Source organism: Papilio machaon, chromosome 7, assembly GCF_912999745.1.
Source record: "Papilio machaon chromosome 7, ilPapMach1.1, whole genome shotgun sequence".
Taxonomy (NCBI): Eukaryota; Metazoa; Arthropoda; class Insecta; order Lepidoptera; family Papilionidae; genus Papilio; species Papilio machaon.
This window is the reverse complement of record NC_059992.1, coordinates 2,678,253-2,705,949: the sequence shown is the minus strand read 5'-3', so window position 1 is coordinate 2,705,949 and position 27,697 is coordinate 2,678,253. Positions and strand designations below refer to the sequence as shown.

The window sequence follows — 27,697 nt, the reverse complement described above, 5'->3', positions numbered from 1 at the left end:
TTTCTTCGCGTTTTGAAACGTGTTTGAGTGGTGATGCCGAATCGTCTCACCCGAAACAATGACCTCGTTACAATACTGTAACTATGAGATAATTATATGTTTCAAAACAATTGTTTCGGCAGTGTATTTTTACGTTACGTACGACACTGTTGTTCGTTTTGAAATTTTTATCAGATTCAACGTACTTATACGTTCGAAACCGTACGCTGTCGCCGTACGTTACGAAGTTAGACAATTGTATAGCAGTCCCTTATGTTTCGTCGAAGCTATTTCAACAGAAAGTTCCAACTTTTACGATAATACCAGCCATTGCCATTCGAGCGAGTTAAAACTTTATCAATGCGTCGGAAAGGATAAGCTTTTCGCTCATATCTCCGATATAATTTCTAACATGAATGTCTATTGCCATCTCGATGTACGACAGAAACGCGTAAATAGGTTAATACAGCCGCGTCAAACCAGCAACAACCTAAGTTTATTCCGTTACGACAAGTTTTATCGAAGCGTACTATTAAATTGATATCAGTGTAACACGCTTACGAAATGTTTATTTCCTTAACTTTACTTCAGTAATTTCGTGAAAACTTTGTTTTAGGTTTAGGGGGTACATTTAACAAACTTTCGATTCGTATAAGTCTTCCCGTTTAATGGAGTTTGATTATGTTATTTCAAAATGATTTAAGTAAAATTTTGTTACAAGTAAATAATAAAATATGTTCTATTGCTTCCGCAGACAAGTCGTTGAGGTAACGATCCTCGATTTCTTTTTATATATTTTCGCGTCATCTTATTTCCACATAGTCTTACTGACAAAATATTAGAATTGTAACAAAAAATGCTAGTAGTATTAAATATTCTTTTTATCTTGGTTTCTGTTGAGTTGTATATATCATTACTATAATACTAAAAATCATACCAATATTATAAATGAGAATGTTTAGATGGATGGATGGATGTTTGTTTGAAGGTATCTTCAAAACGGCTCAACGGATCTTGATGGAATTTGGCAATGTAAAACATAGTGTGGAAGAACACATACGCTACTAATAAAGGTATTTTTTTGAATTCCGCGCAGACGGATTCGCGAAGTATGAGTATATTATATAAAGTACGAGTATATTATAAATGTAGATCGTATTATTAAAGTAAGATGCAAATAATGTTTGTTTTGTAAAAGCCTGTTAGACTCTTGTATCGTTAATAATGTGAACGCGGTAAAGACTCCTCGAGTTGATCTGCATTAAAGCGCACAAGGCAATTGTTACTATTTATTTAACATTTCCTCTGAAATGGCTTTAGTTTGTTGAGTAACTTTGGAGACAACTGCTAACGAAATGAATCAACACTAGATTAAATGTTACTTCCTTTAGACAAAGGCAAAGATAAAGACTGATGTTACATATAGCGCGATCAGAAATATAAAAACGCTGTGATAAAAAAGTCTATTGAAATGTTAGGACCAGGATTTTTATTTGATCTTAAATAGGCAATGTAAAATCATTTTCTCTTAAAATCTATACATATGTTAACGTGAAAAAAACCTTTGTTTTCCCTACATCTATATAAATAATTAATATTGAAGTGTCTGTGTGTATTATAAAAAATATTTCGCGAATACGATGTATGTTTGCATTGCAGACAACGAAAATCCAATTTTTTAAATTTTTATCTGTAAGTCTGTGTAACTAAGGATACTTTTTAAAATTATTCTATGCTGACGAGTTGTGGGCAAGTATCTTTATATAATTCTTATCATAAATTTGATAATATAAACAAAAAATTGACATCCCTAATCACATAAAAATGTAACTTGGAACGATATTTTATTACACACTTTCGTAAGCTTACAGAAATGTCTTTTCAGGAATGCCGCGAGTTACTACCGAACTTCAATTTACCTAACATTACACCGGCCCCACGAAACCGAGACAAATGTACGCACTCGACTTTCATTGCTAGCTTGGGGGGTTTAGACCCCCTCATCTCCCTTAGCCCCTCACGCTCTGAATTTCACATTTTATGAAAAAATATGATTGCGACCCGAATAACATTATTGGGCCCGGAGATAAACTCACCGCGTAAAAGGAAATACACGAATATGTCGCAAATAATATTAATGGAGTTTACGAAGGCGGCAATTGTTTGCTCCATGATTAAATTTCTTTTATTAATGAATAGCACTTTTTGCTTCGGTTTTCTTAGGCCCTTCGTACACAAGGCACAACGTAAATCATTGAAACCAACATTATATCGCATTGCGTGCACTTCGTACACACAACGTTGAATAGTCGTCGTTATTTCGTTCAGAATATGCATAGTGACTACATGACAACTGTACCTATAATAGGTTTGCCCCGCCATCTTGAAAATCGCAGTGTCTTTTCTTACGAAGATCTTGACAAACATGTTACGAGCGACTGACTTTGGCGATGACAGATAGAAATAACTATGCGCGTTGTGTAAAAACCTTTATGACTTTGCGTTAGCCGTTTAGCTACTTAACGTTTAGGCTGGGTTTCAAAGGTTTACTTTACCTTTTGTACGGAGTGCCTTAGTCTATTTACAAAGTAGAATTTCTTTTTGGTAGTCACAAACTTGATATTTGTCTGTGGTTTAAAAATTTTATTCTGTCTTGATCGTTCGCATTCAATGATCAAGATAGAATGAATTAAGCAATCCCAATATTCATTAATAAAGCATTAGGTTCCAGTAGGTTTTGCTACGTATTGGTATATTAATTATTGATAAGGTCTTTAACATTTAGACATTAGATTACTTCTGTTAGATACATCAAAACACTACTAAATTATTGGGCCATAAAGCTTTGAAAACTAATCTATAGATAAATTTCAAAAATATATTCAAGAAACAGTCAGCATCAAAGGCAAAAAGTGACCAAAACTAATAGATTTAAGATCAACTTATTACGGTACATGATTTTATTTTAATTACATGTAAAACGTTTAACTGTTATGTTGACCGTCGTTCCCGAGCACTCGTGTTGTGAGCCGCTGTGTTTACGCATTCACTCGTCGACTACGATTTCACAACGTCGCCCCAACTGTCGCCTTCATGTTACAAATCAGAAAGCGTTTGTTTACAAAGTTAAGTAATTACTCGACAAACGTGAACTGCCGTTGTGGAGTGGACGCGACATAACATGCATGGAAAAAGCGTAAGCAAACATCGTGGTGTGCATTAGTTAAGTTGCGATGACCATGCCATTTTAGAAGAGGTGAATTTTAAAGATTACTAGCTGTCGCCCGCGACTCCGTCCGCGCGCAGTTAAAAAAAATGAAAATAGATGTTGGCCGATTCTCAGACCTACTGAATATGCTCTCAAAATTTCATGAGAATCGGTCAAGCCGTTTCGGAGGAGTATGGCAACGAAAACTGTGACACGAGAATTTTATATATTAGATAGACCTAACGATAAACCGTAAAAAAATTAAACAATATTTCAATTAAATTTTATTTAAATTTAATCATAATTATTACATGCGTAGATTTCCGAAACGCAATCTTGACACATAAACAACAAAGTACCGGAAGCAATTTTGGCAGCACATATTCTTTTATAACCGCGAACGTACATAATATTAGGTCCTTACATATGAAATTGGCGTTTTGTATGGGAGGAACAAAAAGTCGAATATTTTTTAATATAATATATTTAATTAATCAAAGTATGAACCATTATTTGCTATGCACTTTTGCCATCTTATAGGTAGTTCATTGATCCCTTTACTAAAAAAAACAGTCGGACGGGAATCAATAAAATCTTTGAAGGCGATTTGGACTGCCCCATCGGAGTTGAATTTTTTCCCTTGCAAGAGGTTATCAAAATTTCGAAAAAAATGGTAATCTGTTGGAGCAAGATCCGGGGAGTACGGAGGATGTCTTAGACTTTCCAATTGAAGCTCTTCTAATTTAGTAGCCGTCTGTTGCGCAGTGTGTGGTCTAGCGTTGTCGTGAAGCAGCAGTGGCGTGGAGCGATTGTCCAGCCTAGGTTGTTTAGCCGCTAGCTTTTCCATCATGGTTTGCAATTGCTGACAATAGACATCAGCCGTAATAGTCTGGCCAGATTTGAGAAAACTGTAATGAACAATACCGGCACTAGTCCACCAAACGCTTACAAGTAACTTTTTTGGGGTTAATTTTCGCTTGGGGCAGGATTTGGCTGGCTGGCCAGGATCCAACCATTGCGCTGAGCGCTTCCGATTATCGTAAAGAACCCATTTTTCATCACAGGTAATGATTCGGTTTAAAATACCTTCATTATTGTGCCGGTTTAGTAATGTAACGCAACAGTCGACGCGCGTTTGCCGGTTTGCTTCAGTCAATTCGTGAGGTACCCACCTTTCAAGCTTTTTAATCTTCCCAATTTGCTTCAAGTGAATTAAAACAGTTTAATCACTAACATCGCAGTCTGCAGCTAACTCGGACGTGGTTTGCGATGGATCCGCTTCCACAATAGCCTTCAACTCTTCATTATCAACTTGAGTCTCAGGCCGTCCACGGGGCTTGTTCTGCAGATCGAAATTTCCAGAACGAAAACGTTGGAACCAAAAACGAACTGTGTTTTCTTTTGCAACACGTCCGCCATACACATCATTCACCCTTCGAGTCGTTTCCGCAGCACTAGTGCCACGGCGGAACTCGTACTCGTAAATAATGTGATATTTTAAGTTTTCCATTTTGTAAAATGAGTGACGCAAACAGAAAAAAACGGAAGAAAAAAACAAATGAATGACGGTCATCGAACCACAAATACATGAGTCTATAGCTGTACAAATTTTAATTTGGAATTCCTTACCAAAGAGGAGAAATTCGTGATTAAAGTGGCCAGTACGAAAAACGCCAATTTCATATGTAAGGACCTAATATCAATCACCAGCAGTCAAAGGGTTAAACACGTGTTTAACAAAACAGTTTCCAACTATATTTTTGTAGTAATACATTATGTCTTTATAAAAACTCAAAACAATAAAATATTATGAAAGACAGTTTTATAGGTATTCACTCAATAAAACATCGTTGATGAATTGGTAATTTTTACGATTTATACTAGGGATCCCCAAACTATTTTGGACAAGTGACGCCTTTTCCAAAACAAACTGTTAGACCCCTATGACCAAATTATCTACTTTTAAGATCAATTATCAATTTATTATTATTATTAGTTTTCATTCTGACTTAGGCCAATAGAAGAAGATAGAGTGAGAATTAGCAATGCTTTAATCACCCTCCACTTTGGGAATCCCTGGTTTGAACGATATTCAAGAAACTATGCCACAAATTTTACATTCATATATTTCATTGATTATTAACGCCGCTTTGTACTAAATGTAAAAAAATATGTTTATTTAATGAAAAATGGATGTTCCTAAAACTGGATAAAACTTAAATAAAATAGTTAGGAATGCTCATATTATAAACATTGTGCTCGGCTTGTGGTCAACAACGGCGTAAATAAAATACAGTGTCTTTTTGAGAAACTTGTCAACTATTGTACTCACAAAAGCTTTTCCCAAATTAAACTCGCTACGTGTATTTTCCTTGTGAGCAGCCTTTGAATTATTATTTCTCAAGCGTTTTCGTTGCCTTATTTTTGTGATATTAATATTTTTAATTAAAATTTCTTTGTTAAGACTATGGAACACTGGTAAGCTTCGACTTTTAAATAACAAATTCTTTGTTTAGTATCTTCATGCGAGCTTTTTTCAAAATAATCTTATCCGTGTCTGTGTAACATTGTCAACAGTATCATATTAAAATAAGGTTGAACTTAAACTTTCTACTAAGTCGAACTAAACCTACTTTACAGAAATATTAGCTTTTGCCTCGACCGCGCGGAATTAAAAAAATCTAATAAGTAGCCTATATGTTCTTCCGGATTACGTTCTACAACTTTGTCAAATAACATGAAGATCCGTTGAGCTGTTCCAAAGATACCTTCTATCCAACATCTATTCATTCAACCATCTAAACTTTCGCATTTATATTATAAGTAAGCTTTAAATATTTTAGTAAGCTTTTATATTTGAATACATAACTGAATATTACAGCCAGAACATAAGTCTCATTTTACTTGGGATACAGGCTTTTATATCCTTTGAATATTTTTTGAATAAGATATTTCAACATACTCGTACATTCGTAATAAAGGTCCAATCACAGTGGAACGTTTTGCTCGTTTGTTATCAAAATGGCTGTTATCCTTTTCTCTTTCTAGATAAATAACCTCGTTTAAGGCCAGGTATTTTGCCTTTTATCGCCTAGTTTAAAGTATTTCTAACTAAAACCGTTACTTATCCTTAACGATACCCGAGGGTCGACACGGGTTCAAACAATCCTTAATCGGAATAGTATTCTGCAACTTATGATACTCCAAATACGATTCGAGAAACATTAATATGTGTTTGTTTGGTTATTATAAATTATTTTTTATAAATATAAATTATTTATAAAAAAAGTTCAAATTTTTACGAATTTTGCTAAACAGTTACTTTGGCCTTGCAATATAATTACATTAAAAAGAAACTGGCATTAAAAGAAATAAGAAAACACCATAACTTAAAACCTTAAAATTATTTTAGGCTAGGTCTCTACATTGGCCGATTTGTAGATTTCGAAAATCGAAATTTTCAAATTCTTCGCGGTTGTTGTTCATTAAGATGAACAATATTTTATAAGCTCATTTAATAATATAAAGACAGAATCTTTAGAACTCTGAACTAATTCTGAGATCCTTTCAATTCGCAGTAATTTATAAGTTGCAGTAGTTCCAATTAGTTTCTTGGAAGAGATTTTAAAGCCGCGTATGATCGTTTACGAGCAATTATGTAGACTAACCTACAGATATGTACTTCATTTATTACAATAAAAGCCACTTTAAGATATTACTGATTGAATGCAGTCAAATTCAGGAACGTTTAATAATTTTTAATCTTTAAAGAATTTTTGACGATTTTTAGATATAAGTCTTTAAAAAAACCTACTTATTAGCGTAAAATTATTGTTTATTATTTTTAAATCGAATGCGTAATGCATTGGGCTATCCTGGGAATCAACGTAAAGTTTAACCAACAAAACGAACAGGGGTCGATAATAATAAAGAGAAATTCAAAACCTTAATGACCCGTGTGTTTTAAGTAGCTGTTTCTATAGAGCATTAAAAATATTACCTTATCGCCCCGCGCCCTCCCAAGGGGGCATTAAACATTTCGCAGCGCACTCTAGTGGGGTAATTAAGAAAGTAAAGCATTGGCATACAGAACATGAACTGAAAAGGCTACGACGTTTACAAAACATTCAAAGGCAAATATCGTCCATCGATCAAAAAACCTTTAAGTTTTTATTGAGTTTTTTTTTTTGTAGTTTAATTAAGTGTGTCGTTCAGTTGTAACGTCCTTTGTTTGGTAATTAAAAGCAACATTTAACAACTGATTGCTTTTAAAAGTAAAATATTGTGATTAATACTAGCCACTTACTAAAGCAAACGGTCCAATTCATCCAAAGATTTTTAGTAGAAAAAAGGGGTTAAGAAGGCTGGTTGGCTCATGTTCGCTTTGATCACAAGATATTTAAATAATTTGAGATGAACAAAAATTTAATATAATTAGAAAAATTGTCGACGAAACTTTTCCTTTGCCTTATTTTTATATCTCAAAAGATTCTCTATTTACATGAATTATATATTTCCAAGCCAAGAAAGTGCTGAGAATAGTTCATATAAAATAATACTAGGAATCCACGAGGAGGTCACTAAGTTTCTTGAAAGAAACTATAAGAAAACTGTAACTCTTTAGGAGCTTGTTATAAAATTGTCCCGGTAACGTAACTGGAAAAAAATCGTTTATGAAAAACTATCTCACATTTTCTTTATAAATTAAAAAATTGATAGCAGGATTATCATTTTTATAGACGAATTAACCGTATTTTTAAGGATACGTAATTAAACAGATGTATTGTTAGTGTAACAAAATGTTTTCTTACGGTGTTAAAAAATTAAAAGCTCACGACCATATAGATTATGTACTAAAACAATCGCAATACTTCCGTGAAATTCGTCTGCGAGTTTATTAACAAATGTGTCGACAGTAGAATCCTACTCTTAATAAACAAAATAATTATTCGACTGGATAATCTATTTCAAATACTATCAGAGCTAAATACACACATGATTTTAAATATTTACATTCAATTATGAACATTCGCTGACTAACTAGATTGATTAACAAATGGATAAAGCTGATTAGTTACGTCATTAATGTTAATTAAAAATATATTCTATCCCATGGAAGCAAATATTTAAACATTAATTATGTATGAGTTTATTAGGATTGAACAATTATAATATATTTCAACGTTGTTTTTGTAATAATTTACTAATTGTTTGTTGATTATTTCCTGGATTAAATTGATTTGTTGAATTAATTAATCTAAATATATTTCAAAATTGCAAACTAATTTCTATATCAGCTACAATACTAAATATATTTTTTAAATATTTTAAATTAGTTTGTGACATATTTTATTTTAGTAAATAACAAATTAAATGAAGAAATTTTTACTTTTTAATTTTTTAGTGTAACCGTGAAGTGGGCACACATCATAGAGGGTAGCCGTCAGTTCGTTAACTGTTAGCGTCCCTTAACTAACGCTTTGTAGTGCTTTGTATCGCGTGATCATTAGCAATCACGTCACGCTACACAATTAGATTGTTCCAGAAAGGTGGAAATAAAAATTAAGACCGTTGCAAAGGACTAATTTACTCCAACTTAAAAATAAAATCAATTCAATTTATTTTAAGTTGTTTCGTGTATTATATTTTTAATACATTATTAGAATTATAGTTTTAAAATTTTTTTAGAATTTCGGATCATATTAATTCATAATAAAATTTTAATAAAAGCAATTATACGTAAGATTTTAGTTTTTCAAATCGTCAAAATACCACGTGTTTCTAAGAACGTTTTTTATGAAGTACCAGTTTTATTCAAGGGCCTTTCAATATTTAATGGACGACCTTGTATACTAAATTAACACACATCTTTTGATCACGATTTATTTAACACGAATAAAATATTTTTAAAATCTATCTAAGTAAATTAAATTACAGTTGGAGTTGTATAAACATTGCTTATTGTTTTTGTCTTGGCAGTTTTTGGCCTTTAACGAATAGAAACTGTGTTTTTGGCCTGTGAAAATTCAAAATCTACTAATCTTCTAGTTATTAAAAAAAAAACAAAAAAATGGGACCCATCTGCAAGCACTTCCTTTCGATTAAAATATTTTTTATCAAAATCGGACCACCAGGGGCGGAGTTTCGCGGTAACACACATAAAAAAAAAACAGTCGAATTGATAACCTCCTTCTTTTTCAAGTCGGCTAAAAAGAGGGCGCTAGTAGAAGTAACCGCTACTACGGCTGAACCGATTTTGACAAGTGAAGTGTCATTCATTTCGTATTCTTCCTCCGAGTGTCTTATAGTCGGTTGGTCTTTTAATATTTTTTTTTATTACACGTATACATTTTTAAAACAATGAATTTATGTTTACAACCGTGTGGTGATGCCGCATCGACCGCTTTTTAATTATGACCAAGCACCCCTAAGCTTTTGCTTTCGATAAATTGAAATTGAACGATTAATTTTCGATTTTGGCGTCGCGTCTCCCCTCGTACGCAAATAGCTTTCATGTTTTAATATTTATACCATTTGTGCGGTGGAAGTAAGAAGTCGGTGGGGATTTTTACGAAGGCGATATAAAATTTGAGCTGTCATTGAAAAAAAAATTTCACAATATATTTTTGTACAATTGTTTCGGCAGTTTTATACTGCGGTTATTACTAAGATTCTATCACCAAAAGAGACTTGAAGTATATTACAATATGTTTATCTACATAATATTACATAGTTGAACTATGTAAAAACATGCACAGCTAATTATATTATACTGAGTTCACGTTCATTTTTCAGTCGCTGAGAAATTGAGCAAAATATACGTGTATGTAATCACCGACCTAATATCGACTTTTAACTCCTTCGTACACAAGGCAACGTACATCTTCGAAACTTATATTGTATCTTTGCGTTGCGAGTATCGCATTGCACACGCTTCGTACACACAATATTGAATCGTCAATGCAAGTCACCTATTCGGTCATATGCCGACTACATGTCAACTGTATAGATTTGCCCCGCAAACCTGAGAATTTCGGTTGCAATCCACTGGCTTTAGTGACGAAAGAACAAAATGGCAACGACGTGTGCCTGTGTACTATCTCTGAAATTGTTTTTCGAAAGTCATTTAGCATCTAAAATACCGGGTGTCGAAAATGTACGTTGCCTTGTGTACGAAGGGCCTTAGTCAACTTCAAAACTTTAGCCGATAAATTAGGCATCCGAGCTCGATACGAACTTGTACATAATATCATAATTATGTTTTACAAGACTGAATTTTCGTAACAAAAATTATCAGTCAGAGACGTTATAGTACAAAAAAAAGATATTTCTCTTCACCATACCTCCCCTTAACTGCACTTCACTTCACCTTCCCATCTTTCCCACCTTTACATCTAGAAAAAAGTAGAGGGATTAGTATTTAAACACATCTATTTTAACACTTGTTTTTGCATATTCTGGAAGGTTTACAAGAAGCCATGTTTTCTAAAAAAATATGTATATTACTAGTAAATACTGAAAGCCTAGTCAAAAAATCCTCATTCTCGGTGGCTGGGTTGTTATCGAGCAGTTCGTTAACACCTAACGCGGCGGCGCGCGCTTTGTGCAGCATTCCCAATTACCTAGACCCCGACAATTAAATACATTCCCACATAGAACAAGCTAGCTAAATTGAAAGCATCAAAAGCTACAAAGGCAAAATCCTAATACAACAAAAATACTTCAAAATTTGAACTCATCTTTTTTCACTTCTTATAGTTAAAAATATCTTTCTAGTAAAAATAAAATCACAAAATGCTAATTCATGAAATTAACTCTAATGCTAAATATGTCTTTATTAAATCTTATTCATACTCATATCCGACTCTAAGTTAGGGGGTGACTAGGCCATAGTCAACGTCTCACGTCATCACGATATTTTCCTTCACTGTAAGAACGTTAGATAAATGTACATATGTAAATCGGAAATCGAAAAACACATCTGTACATGGAGGGATTCGAACCCAAGACGTGCAGATTACAAGTCAAGTGGTTAACCTCTGAGCCACTGATGCTCGGAAACTATCTGAATAGGAACTAAAAAACCTGAACAAGTAGCCTATGCCCCATTTTGACTAGATTAGTATGTAATATATACCTCTCTCTCAAATTTCATCCAGATACGTATCTGTATAATCCATCAAAATTTCAATACGATTAAGTGGAAATTAAAACTTCTAAGTATAATTTGGCTAATGCTTTAGTATTAAAAGTTCTTTATACTTGTAACATTAGTACACAATAACTTTAACATAAAACACCTGGTACCCACTTTGTTTTACGTATAGAGAGACTATCTCATACGTTTTATCCAATATTTTTCTTTTCCAATACGTTACATGAACAATTAGAATGAAAGCGAGCCTGGCATCCGAATACATTAATCTAGGTTACGTATACGCTCTTATTTTTCTCTTTATTAAAACACTTACAGTTGCCCGCAACTTAGCCCGCGCGGATTTAAAAAATCTAGTAATAAATATAGCCTATGTCACGTGTGTACGCTTATTCAATGCAAACAAAGAATCAAATCATTCTCATTTAAAATATTAATATAAATAGACAAATATTTTTTAGTTACTAAATCTATTACTATTGTACTAATGTAAATTCCAGTAGAAAAACAGCTTAACTATACCTACGTTGTTTTTAGTTAGATACATCTATTTTAAGTTATCAATACCACTATATCTCAATATGTATCACAAATGTCTTAGATATATAAATATAGGAGTCTAAATTAATGTAACAATGTCTTGAGACAAACGTCTGATTTCGTTTTGTGGGACGAAAAGATTATTGTAAGATTTTTTGTAATAATAAATAAATAGTAAAAAATAAATGCATAAAATACAGATTTATTGACGATAAAATTCTGATAAAAACTTATTCTATCATCTATAATTGTCTTCAATTAAAATGTAATTAACATCTCTACCATGAAATATAACTGACATTTTAAAAATAACAAATTGATAAAATGAACCATAGTTGAATTACATGTGAGTGTACGCTAAACGATTCTTAAACGAAACTCTAAACATATCGGTTTGAGGTATGTAGATGATCTGAAGTGGATCCAGAGAGGCCACAGAGTAGTTCCAATAGGGTTCTACCTCGGATGGGGTGCTCAGACCCCCAGGAGTGATTCACTTAGTTTTATTTCCGACAGTACTAGAGCACCCCACTATCCCCTTCGACTTAAAAAACTGCGGTTTGTTTTTACAAGTTTTTACACTATAATATCAAGGTGAAGATTTTTTATTTTGTATGTAACTCATTAATTCAAAAACTACTGGACTGATTTAAAAACTTCTTCCAGTATTGGAATGTTAAATTATCGCTTAATGATATGAGAGGGCTACAATTTAATTATTTTAAGTTCAATAATTATAATATATATAAAATGTTAAAAAAATAAATGTCTTCCGTGCAAAGTCGTGACTGACTTGTATTTTTATAAAAAAATAAGAGAGCTTTTAACAGTTTTAGTGTTTTACCTCTTGTAGTTTGTTAATACAGTATACTTATTATTGTAACCTTTAATACTATAAACATAGTAGTTTATAGTTTAATATTTTTTGAGTTTGTATGCTTTTTAATCAAAGCAAATGAAAGCTTACTAATTATTCGCTTCCGTATGTATTCGTTGTGTTATTGAATTGCAGATGTCATCGGGCGTACACCTGATTTCGGACAGTGATAGGTGCTGAATGCCTTAATATCTGGACCGTGCAATTAGTACTGCATTTAACGTACCCACTCGATCTTGATATCATTTACTGACAAGTGACAAGCGTAATTAATTTGCAAGTTTGGAATTTATTTGCAACAAATTTTTCAACAGTTTAAATTGAGAGAAAATTATTAAATTTAGTGCGCTATTTTCAAATTGTATCCCAATCAAAATGATGTAAATCAAATTTAATTTTATAGCTAGAATAAATCAAAATCAAATTAACATGCACAAAATTATTAATCCCTTAAATTTAACAAAACGTTGATCTCAATTAATAATTATCGAATAATGGTATCGGTAAAGACCGCATGCTTTTGTTCAACATATTTAATTAAATTGCTTTATTGTGCAGTCCAGTGGCCGTCCCCCGCGACCGCCACAAATTCTCCCCTCCCCCAGAACCGCTATAGAACCTCCCCCACAATTGTTTGTGTGGCATATGGCGACCGGCTCAAGTTACAGTACTTCAAATTCACAACTCTTTTTACAAGCTTTTTTAAAATTACGTCACCAACACAATCATTGTCAAAAACAATACACGTTCGAAAATAACTTACGTTATTGCAGCGTTTGACGTGAATAGAGGCTTTATTTTATGTTTTGTTTGAAAAATGTAGTGATGATTTTAGCACGTTTTTGCTCATATTTAGCAAGCTCACAATATATTTGTGTAGAAAAGTATTCAAAATTAAAGCTACTGGCTCAATAATTTTAAAATTCGATATTGTCAAAACCGCTATCAAGTTGATATAGGTAAACTCGTAGTCAATTGCAGGATATATTTACATTAACTTAATTCGTCTGGTCGTGTACTTGTGGTCTTTATTCATCAATTTACTCGAGCGCCACCCCGCGGGTTTCAGTCGTAAAGTAATATTTTGCTGAGCTGGGCGCGGGGGGTGGGGCCAATAGTGCCTCTTTTACGGGCCGCGGGCGGCCGTCACATGGGAAATTATTTGACATCGCGTTTAATGGATTTTTGCCTTCATAATATTTTACCTACATACGAGCAAATGTGTATTCAAAGTGCATACACTTTTCCGAGACTTATCAAAGCCCGAATTTTATGGTTGTCCAATTTTATATACAAAAAAAGTTAGAGATTCGATTTTGCGTTTCAAATAGCCTCCTTTAATTTGAGTTCATGTAAAATTAGTAATACTGTTTGGTTGAAGTTTTACAATTTGTTATAAGTTACACAGATTACTAATAAAAGTTAAATAAATATTGTTATAGGTTACATAGTGACCGGTCTAGAGCTACTGGAACTGCGGGTTCCGGCGCACGTACCATTAGGCACGCGCGCGTCGCTCTCCTGCCGCTGGAAGCTGGGGCCCACTGACGTCCTTTACTCTGTCAAGTGGTACAAGGACGGAAAGGAGTTCTTCCGACATGTCCCCCGCGATGTCGAACCCCGCAGAAAGTTTCTGCTACCCGGAGTTGATGTTGAGGTAAGCTTATAAAGCAATAATAGTTTTTGATATCACTTGAGTTTTTCATTTCACTGTCACAAAAATATATCATCATTTATTTTATATTTTGTACTAAAATTATTAACTTAATAAAAGTGTTATATGAGACATCGTAAAGGAATAAATATGACTTCTTACCATATTTGCTTATCGTCGTATATTTCAGAAGGAAAACATCCAATAAATAAAAATAAAATAATTTTTAAGTGTAAAGTTACAATCAATGAAAAAAATAGTAAATAACTATAACTATATTTGATATAAAATAGTTGAATGTCATGTTAACTTCACTTTTTTTAGTATTCAAAGAAGTAAAGTTACATAACCTTACTTTTATTCGTCATAAATATTAGTTAAAGCCAGGAGTCGGACGAGACATGCTTTATGGAGGCGCTTATTTTCCGTAATGGATGTCGCGATTGTAATCTATAGCACGTAATGAAGTTGACTCACCGAAATTGCGTGCGTGTTGTGGCGGGTGAGTGACACCTGAATATATCTACACGTAGCGCCCGACTCTAACCGCCGCCGCCGATAACGTGCCGTTCTATGAAAAAGATTTTTTAAAGCAAAGGAATGCGAAACTTACAGCCAATTTTTTCTGTTTGAATTTGGAACATATATTTTTTTATTTCAAATTGTTGCAAAGACAAAAGTTTTACTTAACTGTTTGTGTTCCTTCTTTAATTTTGCTGACTTTTTTGCCACATTTCTATCCCTTCAATTCCAAATTTAAAGAAATAAGCGAAGGAATTAAATCAATTACTTTCCTTACTGGCGAAATCTAAATTAATCTAAATTCGTAAGAAGTCTGAATCACATTATCTCACTTAACAAAAAACAATGCATCCACTGTACCCTTGAATAAAAAGCTCCCTCTTTTGTATAAACATGAACGTAGACACGCAATACATCAATCGAACATTGATATAAAAACATTTGTAATTAAATTATATAGATGAGGTACATATCTTCTTGTATCGTTATATAAACCACTATAGAAGTGGAGCGGATATTGCGCGCTGAAGAGCTACGTGCGCACACAAGCTCTCGCTTCAAACTATTCCAGCTTCCTTCAATTGCTTAAACATAAACACGTAAAGTCATACATACATCGGCCAACTTTATTACTATTACGGCTATTGTTTTTTAAAGTGGAAAACTATTCGAGCGCTGGCCAGCAACATTTTAAAAAGTTGCTGGCCGGTAACACCGACTTTTTTTTTATAAAAGTTGACTCATTGAGAAATTGTGAAATACATTAAAATCCTAACCAATCTAGATCAACATTTTTAAAATAAAATATCAGAAAAAATTAACTATTAGATGCTTGTGTCCGGGAGTAAAGGCAGTCAGCACATTTTTTTTTATTCCATTGCCAATTTCGTTATATTCCTAACGCCATATTATTTAAAAACAATTGATGGCGCTTCCGATGTATCAAGGTATATCAGTTATGTTGTTGACAGCAATCGAGTCCGAACGGGTCCAACATAACGCTGTTCCCGGCCGTGTTGGAGACGGGCGGGAGGTACAGGTGCGAGGTGTCAGGCGAGCGGCCACTTTTCCCGACTGTTTCCGACCACGCGGACATGATCATCGTAGGTAAATATCAAATAACATTAAATTAAATATTTTTGCAAGGAAAGAAAATTTAAACCACACGTGTCTTGCGGCGCAGCAATACAAAGATCACGAGGATCCAAGACATATAACGAGCAATTCCGTAGTTCCGTAGTATGTTGCGTTGTACCACTACTATTTACTATGGGGCCCCTCATCACTAAAGATTATGTACTCGTAGTAAAAACACATGAAGCTAGTACAAAGTACGACTTCTAGACCATAAAATGTTATGTGTTTTTCGACATAATTTAGTCATGGTATATAGGAAATTATTTTGAAAAGTTCAAATTTTACAGCTAATTTTATATTTCACTCCTGACTTAAAAAAATGATAATATTTCAGTTTTATTCTTATATAGTATATTACATCATAAGATTTGGTTCATAAACTATATTATACACTACCTTGTAATTATTTTGAAGCAAGTCTTATAATTACTCTATTCAAGCGTCAGCACTAAACCCCTTTCACTTTAATGTCTACTTTAGATGTGAATATTATGTTTTATTGTCGCTCTTATAAAGCTATACCGCTATACCTTTATTACTTTGTCCTCTAACGTGTCACATTTAATTATTTAAGATTAAATCTTTGCAGAATAATACACAGATATTAATATTGTGCCATGACATTTATTTGCCTAGTATGTTACTTTAAACTATGTTATTAAAAGACTTTTATAAATCAACATAATTTATATACCAAAAATAATAAACACATGTTACGTTTACATCCTCCATATAGGTATTTCTTTGTCACTGGAGCACTGGGAAGACAGGGTAATGTTTGACTCACTAAAACCTCCTCAGTGCAATCTGCTTTAGAAAAGAGTTCCAGAATTTCCAAAGAGCCGGAATCTTCAGCACTTTACTACTCAGGACAGGACTCTCTCTGTTGCTCCACAGTATTACTGCAACATAGAGCCACATTATGTCACCGTCTTCCCCGTACCGATTTTGAAATGCCAAATCGGTCTAGAATTTGTTATTACGTTTGTCACTCCATTTCTGCAATTAAGCCATCTCTTATTGAGTCTTCAACGCACACAACAATATTTATATTATAAAAAATAAGAAGAATTATTATTACAATATGAAGAAGTGTGTGTATTCTGAAACATGTCTTTCTTTCCCAGCATTACCAGAACACGGGCCAACGATCTCCGGGTCTAGACTACGGTACCAGATAGGAGACCGGGTGCAAGTAAACTGCACATCAGGCCGGTCCAGACCGGCGACCAGGCTCGCGTGGTATATAAACGGCGAACCAGCGCCCCCCGCCACTGTTCTAACACCCGTCACGTATAAAGACGATGACGGTCTGGAAACAACGAGTCTAGCGCTTGACTTTAAAGTTAAGCCGAAACATTTTAGAAAAGGAGACCTTAAACTTAAAGTAAGTACTGTTTATACATTTAATAAAATTACTATCACGTCAACTTTAATTCCACTTTCATACGAGAATTGTGTTAAATTTAATACGGATTATGTACGAGGATAGAAAATTTTAAATTTATTGAAAGCTAAAAGCTTAGGTTTGAAACGAAAAAAACCAAAGTTGAATGTCAAGGCATTTTAAAGTGTAGTTTGAGCCCTTCGGTAGAATTACAAAAATCAATTTTTCTAGGAATGGCAGAAATGCTTAATGTAACAAAATATCTTCTTTTAGAGGTTCATTGTTTTCGCGTCGTAAAATTTCATGGGAGACTTCCTAGCTAGTCCATAAAACCTCTATAAACAACCTTGACGTCTAAAACGTCACGTCATTGCACTCTTTTAAATACATTTTTTTTTTTCTCGGCAAAAATATAGTGCGCGTAAGTAGTTTCTAGGTCATAAATGTTTATTTTTCAAGTAACAAAATACTAGAGATGGCGAAAACTCTAACAATCTTACTTCATTACCTAGATTACAACTAACCAAAGTTTTTATTGTTTTTATTTTAAGTTATATTCATAAAGCCTACAAATCCATTAGAATTTTATTAAGTTATAAAACTTTATAGTCTCGTATAACTTTAGTGATTTTTGTTTCATAATTCAGGAGTATCACTGAATTTAATTTTTGTTTGCTGTATTTGATGTCCCTGATCTGTCGAATGTCATTTTATGTTTTAAATATGAATGTTTGACCTGAGCTTTTGAATTAATAACGTATTCAGTTATTGAATTTTATTGATTATTGGATTTACGCATTGCACCATATAAAGATACAATTATTTTAATTTTTTTAAATGTTTTTTTTTTAAATGTGACACATTTACAAAGTTGAAGATGTAGTACATCTTTTTTAGCAAAAGAAATAAGTTGCCCGTTCTTATCGTTGTTTATGTCACACAACTATAAAATTCAAATATGCCTTAAATATTTTCTATACAGAAAGAAGAGAACTTATGTCACTTACATAAGTTCTCTTTTAAGACATAATCTATAATCTCTACTACACTTCAATTTAAACGAATTCTGAATATGCTTTCTAAATATGACAGAATGTATCTATTGTTTCAGTGTCTCGCCACAATAGCAACAGTCTACTGGCGGAGTAATGAGGAAAGTGTACAAGGTGAGAGGTTAAAAGGTTATGCTAGATCGCGAGACTTCAACGAGGGGGCTTCGCGTGCTGACAGGGTGCAAGCCGCGTCCAGCAGCCATTGCAACACTCATCTATTAACAACTCTACATCTATTAGTATACTGCATAATACAGATTGTTTTCAAGACTATATTGATATAATTGGAATTTTTAGTTTTTTTTTTCTCGAATGTTTCTTATCCACCAGTGTCTCTTAGAGATCAACAGAGTGTTGTAAATAGTTTCACTAATAAAATCATTTATAGACTATAAAGTTTAAACAATTAAAATGAAGTATAAAATTTTTTTTTTTATATATTTGTCAATCCAGTTACTTAAAACATTTTTATTCAACCTATCAAAAATTATGTCATTTCATTTTAAAGAAATTTATAAAGTATTTAAAAAGAAGTCAAAAAAAACAAAACAAGGGGTATTTTAAGTCTGGTATATGAAAACGACATATCATATTTAAAAAAAAAAGTAAAAAAAGGTCATTGGAACTTTGGTCTGGGTATTCAGTGTTAATTAGTACCCAAGTACGTATTTGTTACCATTAAGAATATAACTGTATATTCCGATAAAAGAAAAATTCTTAAAAAAAACTATTAGAAAAAGCATTTTCAATGGCGCACCAAAACAAATTGCTTTATTGTGCAGTCCAGTCCAAAAGCGTTTAATTAAACCTGAATTTTATTTAACAATCAAATTCATATCGTATTTTTGCCAATTGTTTTAAATTTACAGCTGTTTTTTATAATTAATTCATTGAAATGTATCCGAAATTAAACATGATGTATCTAAGTTTACTATTTAATAATTATTGTACAATTTTGTAGCTTAGTTTTTGTTTAAGGTCCCTTATTCTTATAAACATTTAAATAAATAATTTACCGAAAATATTTTTTTAACCTAGTCACAAAAACAAAGCTACTTACTTACTCGTTATTATTATGTAAGCATATTCTACAAAGTTACGATAGATAATTAATTAAGCTATTGTAAAGTTATAAAGTAAGTTATATCTATACTTAATAATTCTAATCCTTTACAAAATTGTACAGGGATAGATATTTTAACGAAAACAAGATCAAATTACACATAAATATCACATTAAAAGTAAGCTTTCATATCTGTACATATGAAACTCGACTTAAAAATTAAATCAATTTTCTTCATTTTAATAGAAAAGTTTATAAACAACAATTCATAGTCAATCACATAATTCGTATTTTACACAAAAAAAATTATATTTGTTATGTTTAGATAACTAAAGATGTAATAAAAAAAAATTACCATGATTAGATGTGAAATATTTTAATTAAAAAAAGACTATTTTAAATTGAGATAAAATATGCATTTATTTATAACATTCCGTAGTATGTTTGGCTACTATAATAAAAAAAAAACATTTATAGTACGTTTTCTTTTAGTCTAATTTTTTTAGTTTAAATAAACCAAAAAAATTATGCAACTATATAAGTACATTTTAATTAATTCGTTTATTAAAATGAACATTGAGTTTATATGAATCGTATAAAGTTAATTTATAACAACATTTATTTAATGTATTATATTTTAAAGTTAATACTAACTATTAATTTATTTATAATTTACACATTTCACGTCGATTTGCTTTTTTTGTACATGTTTTTTTTATTAAAAAACAAAACAAAATTAACTAAGTTTACAATTACATAATTTACATGTATAACATTTTATCATATCGGATTCAAAATAAAAAAAAATCTAACGTACAATTTTTTATAACGATGAAATTTGTCAATATTCTAAACAGTTATGAGTTTGAGAATGTATTTTATAGTACGCAGTTGAAATTGTTGCTTATTGTTACAAAATATTTATAGTGCGTAAGTCATGAATGTAAATAATGAATTTGTGTAGCTCAAAATAACTACCACATCAATAAATATGTGATCTACATACGTTGTTTTCATTTCTAGTGTTCCATTAACATTCTCGGATAATTGCTTAGGCTACATTTGCCTAGAAACTAATTGTAAGTATGCACTATTCATCATTTTTATTACACGTGGATTACTAACTAGAACGTTAGTATAAAACAATGGGATTTTCACTTATTACTACAACGAAGCTAATAAAACAAAGCTAGAAAGAGTGATGAGTTCGACTAACCGTTATTTTTAAAGATTAAAATAAGCCTAAAACTGTATAAAACATCGTCATCCCTCTTTATCTCTCACAAAACAGAAATTTTATTAAAGGATTCTGGACTCAGATATCAACGACAAGCAAAATACGCCATCGTATTTTACGCCTTACTTTATTAGGAAGACATAGCAAGAGAAAGTGTATTGATATTATAATAAGGAACCATATTCATCAAACGAAACGCTTTTAACAAAAATTTACTTCGCAATTGTCTTGTTGTTCCGGTAAGCTGTGACTCTACCACTGTTAAACACTTCAGCACACTTCTACATTTCATGGCAGTCAAGAGTAACAGTGTAACACATGTGTAATAACTTGATTTTTATTTGTCTTTTTTAATAAATCTGAAAAGGATGTTAATATTGTTGTAATACGTGTGTTAAAAGTGTAGAGACTCATTGTTATTGTATACACATAATTATTATTAAAAGTATCAAAGTATTTTATAGTCCACATAAATTCCGAGTGGCTAGATGCATTTAACATTCTGCGGTGAAACAGCTGTCCGCTACACGTACGGCCCTAATCAGTATTGTAAATTTATTTATTAGCACTATACAGAATAAGGTAAAACAAGTTCTTTCTGTTTTATTAAACTAGCGCTTGACCGAAATTCCTCTTCATGTTATGTAGTACAACTTTTCTGTTTGTTAGTCGAAAGATGAAAATCACGAACTCGTACTATAAAAGTGATATTTTTTTTAAGAAAATTTAAGGGCAGAGATCGTAAACACAATTTTTTTCATTACACACGTTCACACGTTAGTGATTATTATTTGGATGTTATGTTTTCTCTAAAAAATTGTAAAGGTAAGTCTATCTTAGAGGAGCCGATCCTGAGCTGAGCGATGCCGAGCCGCTCTGCTCGCGTTCTCAAGTGTGAAGTACAACGAGCTTACAACAATCACCTTTTAACATACATAGTTTACCGCAGTATGCGCGCTGCAAATCGCTTTGTGTTCATCAAAAAACCTACAATAGGCAAATCACAATCGTGCACGAGCCAAACGCTAGAAGCGCGCTTGTTCGAGACTCGTAAGTTGATCCACACTACACATATTTTGGCTCGGCTTATTTAGTGAAGACCAACCTAAACAGTTTGTTGTCGACTGGTCACATGAATTGCTTCTCGTTTAATATCATGTTTCGGAATAGACTACTTCGTATTTCGGTACCTTACACCGAATCTTTTTATGGTTACAAAAGAGTCGCTTTGTGCAGATTTCTCTGCACATGTAAACGATTTCTATAGTTACCACTCAACAACTGTGTGTGTGGAAGTTAAGGAACTAAACTAAAAAAGCTATACGACCTTTTTCTAGTGTGAAAAGTTTTTTGAAATTAAAAACGTTTTCTTCAAGTTAATTATTCGAGAAGTCGCGTGAGTATTTAAATTTGCATACAAAGCTCACTTATCTTTTTAAAGTATTTTTACTAAGAATGCTTAAATTAACGGAAAGCTTTAAGAATTCGACTCATAAATTATGTTCCTTTATTAACACATTTAATTCTTTACATCATAATTATACGTAACAATTTCACTAATTGTTGCCCGCTCTTTATTATAACTACTTTGAATATAAAATAATAAATTCTTGTAAAATTTTCTTTGTAACTTATGTTCGACTGCGGGGATAATTTGTGGTTACGTTTTTGTTCGTTTCATTATAACTGTATCCTACAGTGGGTTTCAAATGACGTGAACTTGTGTTAATACATATTATCATTCCTCAAATTCTATTTGAAAAAACAAGGACAACAGCATGTGTCAATACAATTACAACGGCTGTAGAGATTCATGATACCATTGTCCGATATTTTTTTAAAGCAAGTCATTCGTTTCCTATTCTTTCATATAATGGAATGTTTCTTAGCGTTTCAATTAATATACTACAAACTAGTCAACAGTTTTCTTATTCTAGTAATATTATTGTATTCATGGCAGAAAATTTTATCAAAGGTTTATCGCGCGAACTTTTGCATTTATTCGCGCGAGGATTTTTTTAATAAATGAACTGCACAATCTTAATTAATACCTTAACAAAACAACTTGCAAACTTTCAAAGGATCTTTCAATGAACTGAAAGCCAGTCTCTTTTATAATTATAAAGAGTGTGTTTTGTTACTTTATTATTTGTTAAATCATAGCTGTAAACTTAATTGTTTATTTGAAAAACTTTTAAAATAATTACATTGCATTGTTAACTTAAGTAGTACAATTACAACTTTGTAAATACAATTAATTTTAAATTGGAATAAATTTTAAATCGAAATTTCTAGCTTGTATTTGTTTTTGATACTCTTTCTTATTCCTGGACCGTCATACTTATTCAATTTTATCTATTAACAACCATTCTATACTTCCTAAACGTTAGAAACTGCGTGTTTCCTTGTTTAATACTATTATTTTATAATCTACTAGAGAACTGAACAAGAAAACGACTATGCGACGAGTGAAGTACAACATATGAATAATTCAGACACTTCTCATAAATAGCTTCGACGTAAAAACGACTCGCTGAAATTTGTATTTACGTGTCTCAGGCCATTAGCTGCTCCCATGCAGTTTACATTATGCATCACTAATGTTAGTTTCACACGAGGACAGAAGGGAAAAGAAAGCACTAATATAGTGCCGAATCAGAACGAAGAGTCGTTAAAATGCACGTAACACGTACGATATAATTTTTTCACTACATAACCGTGGGTTTCTAAGATTAAAATCTCCATTTTAAAGATATTGTTATCTCTGTCAAAGATAATGACAAGGATGACTATATGTTTTATAGAGATTTTTTGTCTCAGAAACCCTCGGTAAGTGATATTGCTAATCGACTGTTTTGTCTGGGGTGATAGTACTTTTATAGTAAGTGAGCATCGTGCAATAGTTTTAGCGATAAACTGCACTGTCAACTGTACTACTGTCAAAATATTCTGCCCTTGTGTAAGACTAGCAAAAACTCTGCCTGTTTTAAAGCTTTCATTGTAAATCAAAAGCTCTTTTGAATTCAATTGTACTATTTTTATTGGATTTTAACAAACTCTCGATTGACTAACGTCATGTTAACGCTACCCGAAATGATTTATGGATTTAATATACTGTAGATGCAATTTATATTGATAACATTGGATAGTTTAGATTAATCAAGAAGTCTTATAAATGTTTTTATCCTAAAACACTTGTCGAAAGTTCAACACCGCTTTCGAACGTTGGTCACAGTAAAATCAGTACCTCGTTTTACTTAAATTTTGCCGAAATTCCTCCGCATACATCGTTTTTTATATTATAGAATTATTTATATTTTGTTTTACGGTAATAAAATTGTTTTTTACGACCCATGAATCCTTTTAATCTGTAGACATTTATAGCTTCATAGTATTGATATAATATAACTATATTATAGTGGACATTTTAATGTACTCTGCAAAAAAATGATGTAAATATAACCCGTTCACAATTACATTCTGACGTCATCAAAATAATTTACCCAATTATTATTCGCTCGTCGAATATCTGAGATGTAAGGCGTAAGATAATTTCTACCAAATAGTGTAGAAAGTTCTTGCTTATTAATTGTTAGTCTTCTCTGTTTTGATAGGCCTGTATTCTATAGCAGGATAAATAGAAGAATATATGGTAAGATACTAAACTTAACTTAATTAATTTACTGTATAAAAATAAGAATGAATAAATCGAAGTAACTAAGAGTTAATACATGAAATATTACTTAAAAACTTCACCGTTCGTTTATTACCAACAAATCGTGCACTTACAAACGTTGAGTTCAAAGAAAACTTTATGTAATTTTCATTGCATAGTTCAAGGGGTGTTCCAGTCAAAGGAAGTCGGCCATTTCACTTGCAAATTTTCCTTATGTACTAATGTTGCTCGGCCACCGGCAATACACTTGCCGCGCTCAACTTTCGTTTCCGACTCCTTTTTGATTAAAGTGCATTTTCAATTTCTGTACACTAAAATAGCCATCATCTTACAAGCGGTAGAACTTCGTTTATATCTTCATGTACGTCTTCATGTATATCTTCACATACGCCTGGGTTTTCGCCTATACGCCTATACCTATACCTTTGCTTCGTTCTTGATAAATTGAACCACGCTTATCGCCAATTGCTTATTCCAATTTGGCTATTCCAAAGGTATAAAACGAATATCTTGGTTCCATATATCTACCTATTAAAAAAGGTTTTTTTTTAATTTTTTAATTCAAAGGTGGCAAATGAGCAAGCGGCCACCTGAATTCGCCTAAATAGTGAAGTGAACAAAGTGCTCATAGACATCTGCAATTGCAGATACGTTGCCTATCTTTAATAGATGGAGGACGCATAGTAAGAGAATATTTCCCGTTCTTATTACGTTCCTCTTCGGCAAAAACCACTTCGCCTTCCCATCCTTTCTTTATAATAAAAGTGTGGGGAAAGAAAGAAAAATAAAGTTAGGCCTCCAGAAAAATTGGTATTCTATCAAAACCGGGTAATCCATTATTAATAATTAAAAATAATTAATTATCCAATGTATAAAAACAGAAAATAAAACATACTGGTATAACAAGAAAAAAATATTATTCTCTCCGTACAGCAAACGTACTCCCATAGGAAGCGTAACAACAATTTATTACTAAACTTGCCTTATTTGGATACTTGTTAATGGGTTATATGTATCTTTATTAGCACATTACGAAGACATTTTAATCATCCCTTTATGTGAATAACTTTAACACATTTTTTTAAAATATTAGAAGATAATATACTGTTCGTAAGAAACAAGATTCTTACCACGATTAAGCTGTTTGAGCTCCCGATATTCTTCCGATTTCTTACGAACAGTATATTAGTAAAAACCACGAGAGTTTGAAATCCTATATTAGAACATATTTGTAAATTTGCTCAGATTTCTTGTACCATTCCAACCAAGCTAAGACTTGTGCTAAGATATGGTTTATGGCACTAAAGGCAGGATTCGAACCCTCAGCCACGTGATCGCAAAACCTTAACCATAAGACTATTGGCAATTCAACAATCTTTGTAAACTTGGTTTTATTTCACCCTATTGTTTAATATCTTTCAGCGACCCCTGTTATGACGCTATTGAAATTTTAAATTACAATATTAAGAGGCGATTTGTCATCTGCCTCGTAAAATAGAAAGTACACGTTTATGTCACAAAAAATGTATTAAGCATCGCTTCCTTACTTCGAGCTCTGTAATTTTTTCTTGAATGAATTATTTAATATTTTATGAATATACTAATAGAGGCAGTTATTCATAAATATTTTACATTCATTGACCTATTTTTACACTTTAAATGTGATAACCGAGGTGATTTGTTAAAGGTGAAATTGAAATTGTGAAATTGAAAAATAAAAATGAAATTTGAAACAGACAGAATACAGGCTGGAATATGACATGCCTATACGAAATTACTATTACTATTATTATTCAGGTAAAAGAACGCTATCCGTATGATAGGTTATATTTTTTTAAACTCACTATCGACAGAAAAAAAAAATATGGTAATTTTGAAGATATTTTTTGGAGAAGAGGTTAACATTACGATTATCAGTGCAAATTAAAAAAGGTTATTACTACTGTTATTAAGTTACTAGAAATTACTAATCTGCACTGTATATCCAAATTAGTAGTTTTATTTAAAATAGATATGTTTTCATTGTCTTTACAAATACATTTCGCTCTTCATTTTATGCAGAAGGAAGCTATTTCACTTGCAAATTTTCCTCACAACCTAATGTTACTCTAATGGCTTCCTACGATGTACTTTCTACTATAGCAACCTAGAGCTCTCTATTTCCCTAGTATTGTTTTATATTTTAAAGAAATCAAGTGGATAAATAAATATAAATTAAAATCATAACCTAAACAAAACAGGAGACGATCTAATCTAATCTTGTATTTCCACTAGAATACTTAAGCTCTTATTCTTGTCTCTGTTTCTTCAAAGAGAAAAAAAAAACAAGAGGCAATATGTTCTTGTATCAGTGTTTTGTGTGTGAATATCACAATAATGTCTAATTCCCAATAAATACAGATTAAAATTACAAATACACTGACAAAAAATATAGATTGTAGCAAAAATGCTGTAAAATGTCGATTTAATGAATTTTAAATTAATTTCCGACTCATGTATTTAATATTTATTACAGGGTAAGTGGTCACTTGTTCCATGTATCCGTGCATTTGACGTGAAAACTTCCGTGGTGGATCGTGCTTAATTAATTGAATAAAGCTTCCACAAACTGCTCTCAGCATCGTGCAATAAAATTTCTATTCTATGTAAAATTGTGCAATTGACAGCTTTTACAAAATAGTACTATACAAAGTAAAATATCGTGGTTAACTTCGTAGCATATATTTGTAGTATCGTTCCAACAATTATGTTAAAAGATTTTCTGATAGTGGAATAAGTACAGATAAATAATGTCTCAATTATAATCTAATCAAATGACACATAAATCCGTTATTAAGTCACGTTTATTCATTTCATTGTACAATAGTTAATTATTATTAGAAAATTAACTTTAACAACACCAGTTTATTGTGTTCAAACAATAGAACAAATAGCGATTAACACAAACTAAATGACAATAAAGATTTGATATGAAATCCGATTTTGATAACTGAGTCAATGTAATCAACGTTTACTCAAATATATAATAATTTTTTAAACAAAGATATATTTAAGAACAAATAATTAATACAACTTTTGAAAATTTTACCCGAAAGCAAAAAAAATCTGAGTTTCCGCGCTTAACTTATATATTGAAGCGTTCACAGAAATAACAATATTGAAATGCATAAGAACACATAAGAATGCGTATTCATAGAACGGACAAACTCG

At 32.0% G+C, this 27,697-nt stretch overlaps 1 protein-coding gene across 1 annotated transcript in view; it reads left to right on the top strand.

Annotated features, from left to right (window-relative positions):
- The window catches only part of LOC106714087, a 91,909-nt gene extending 73,014 nt beyond the window's left edge, over positions 1–18,895 (top strand). Inside the window, exons 3-6 of the mRNA XM_045678578.1 lie at positions 14,202–14,416; positions 15,907–16,042; positions 17,200–17,459; positions 18,571–18,895. Of these exons, the coding sequence (XP_045534534.1) occupies positions 14,202–14,416; positions 15,907–16,042; positions 17,200–17,459; positions 18,571–18,795 (836 nt within the window). The 3' untranslated portion in view covers positions 18,796–18,895. The remainder of the gene's footprint in view (positions 1–14,201; positions 14,417–15,906; positions 16,043–17,199; positions 17,460–18,570) is intronic.
- Positions 18,896–27,697: the final 8,802 nt, after the last annotated feature.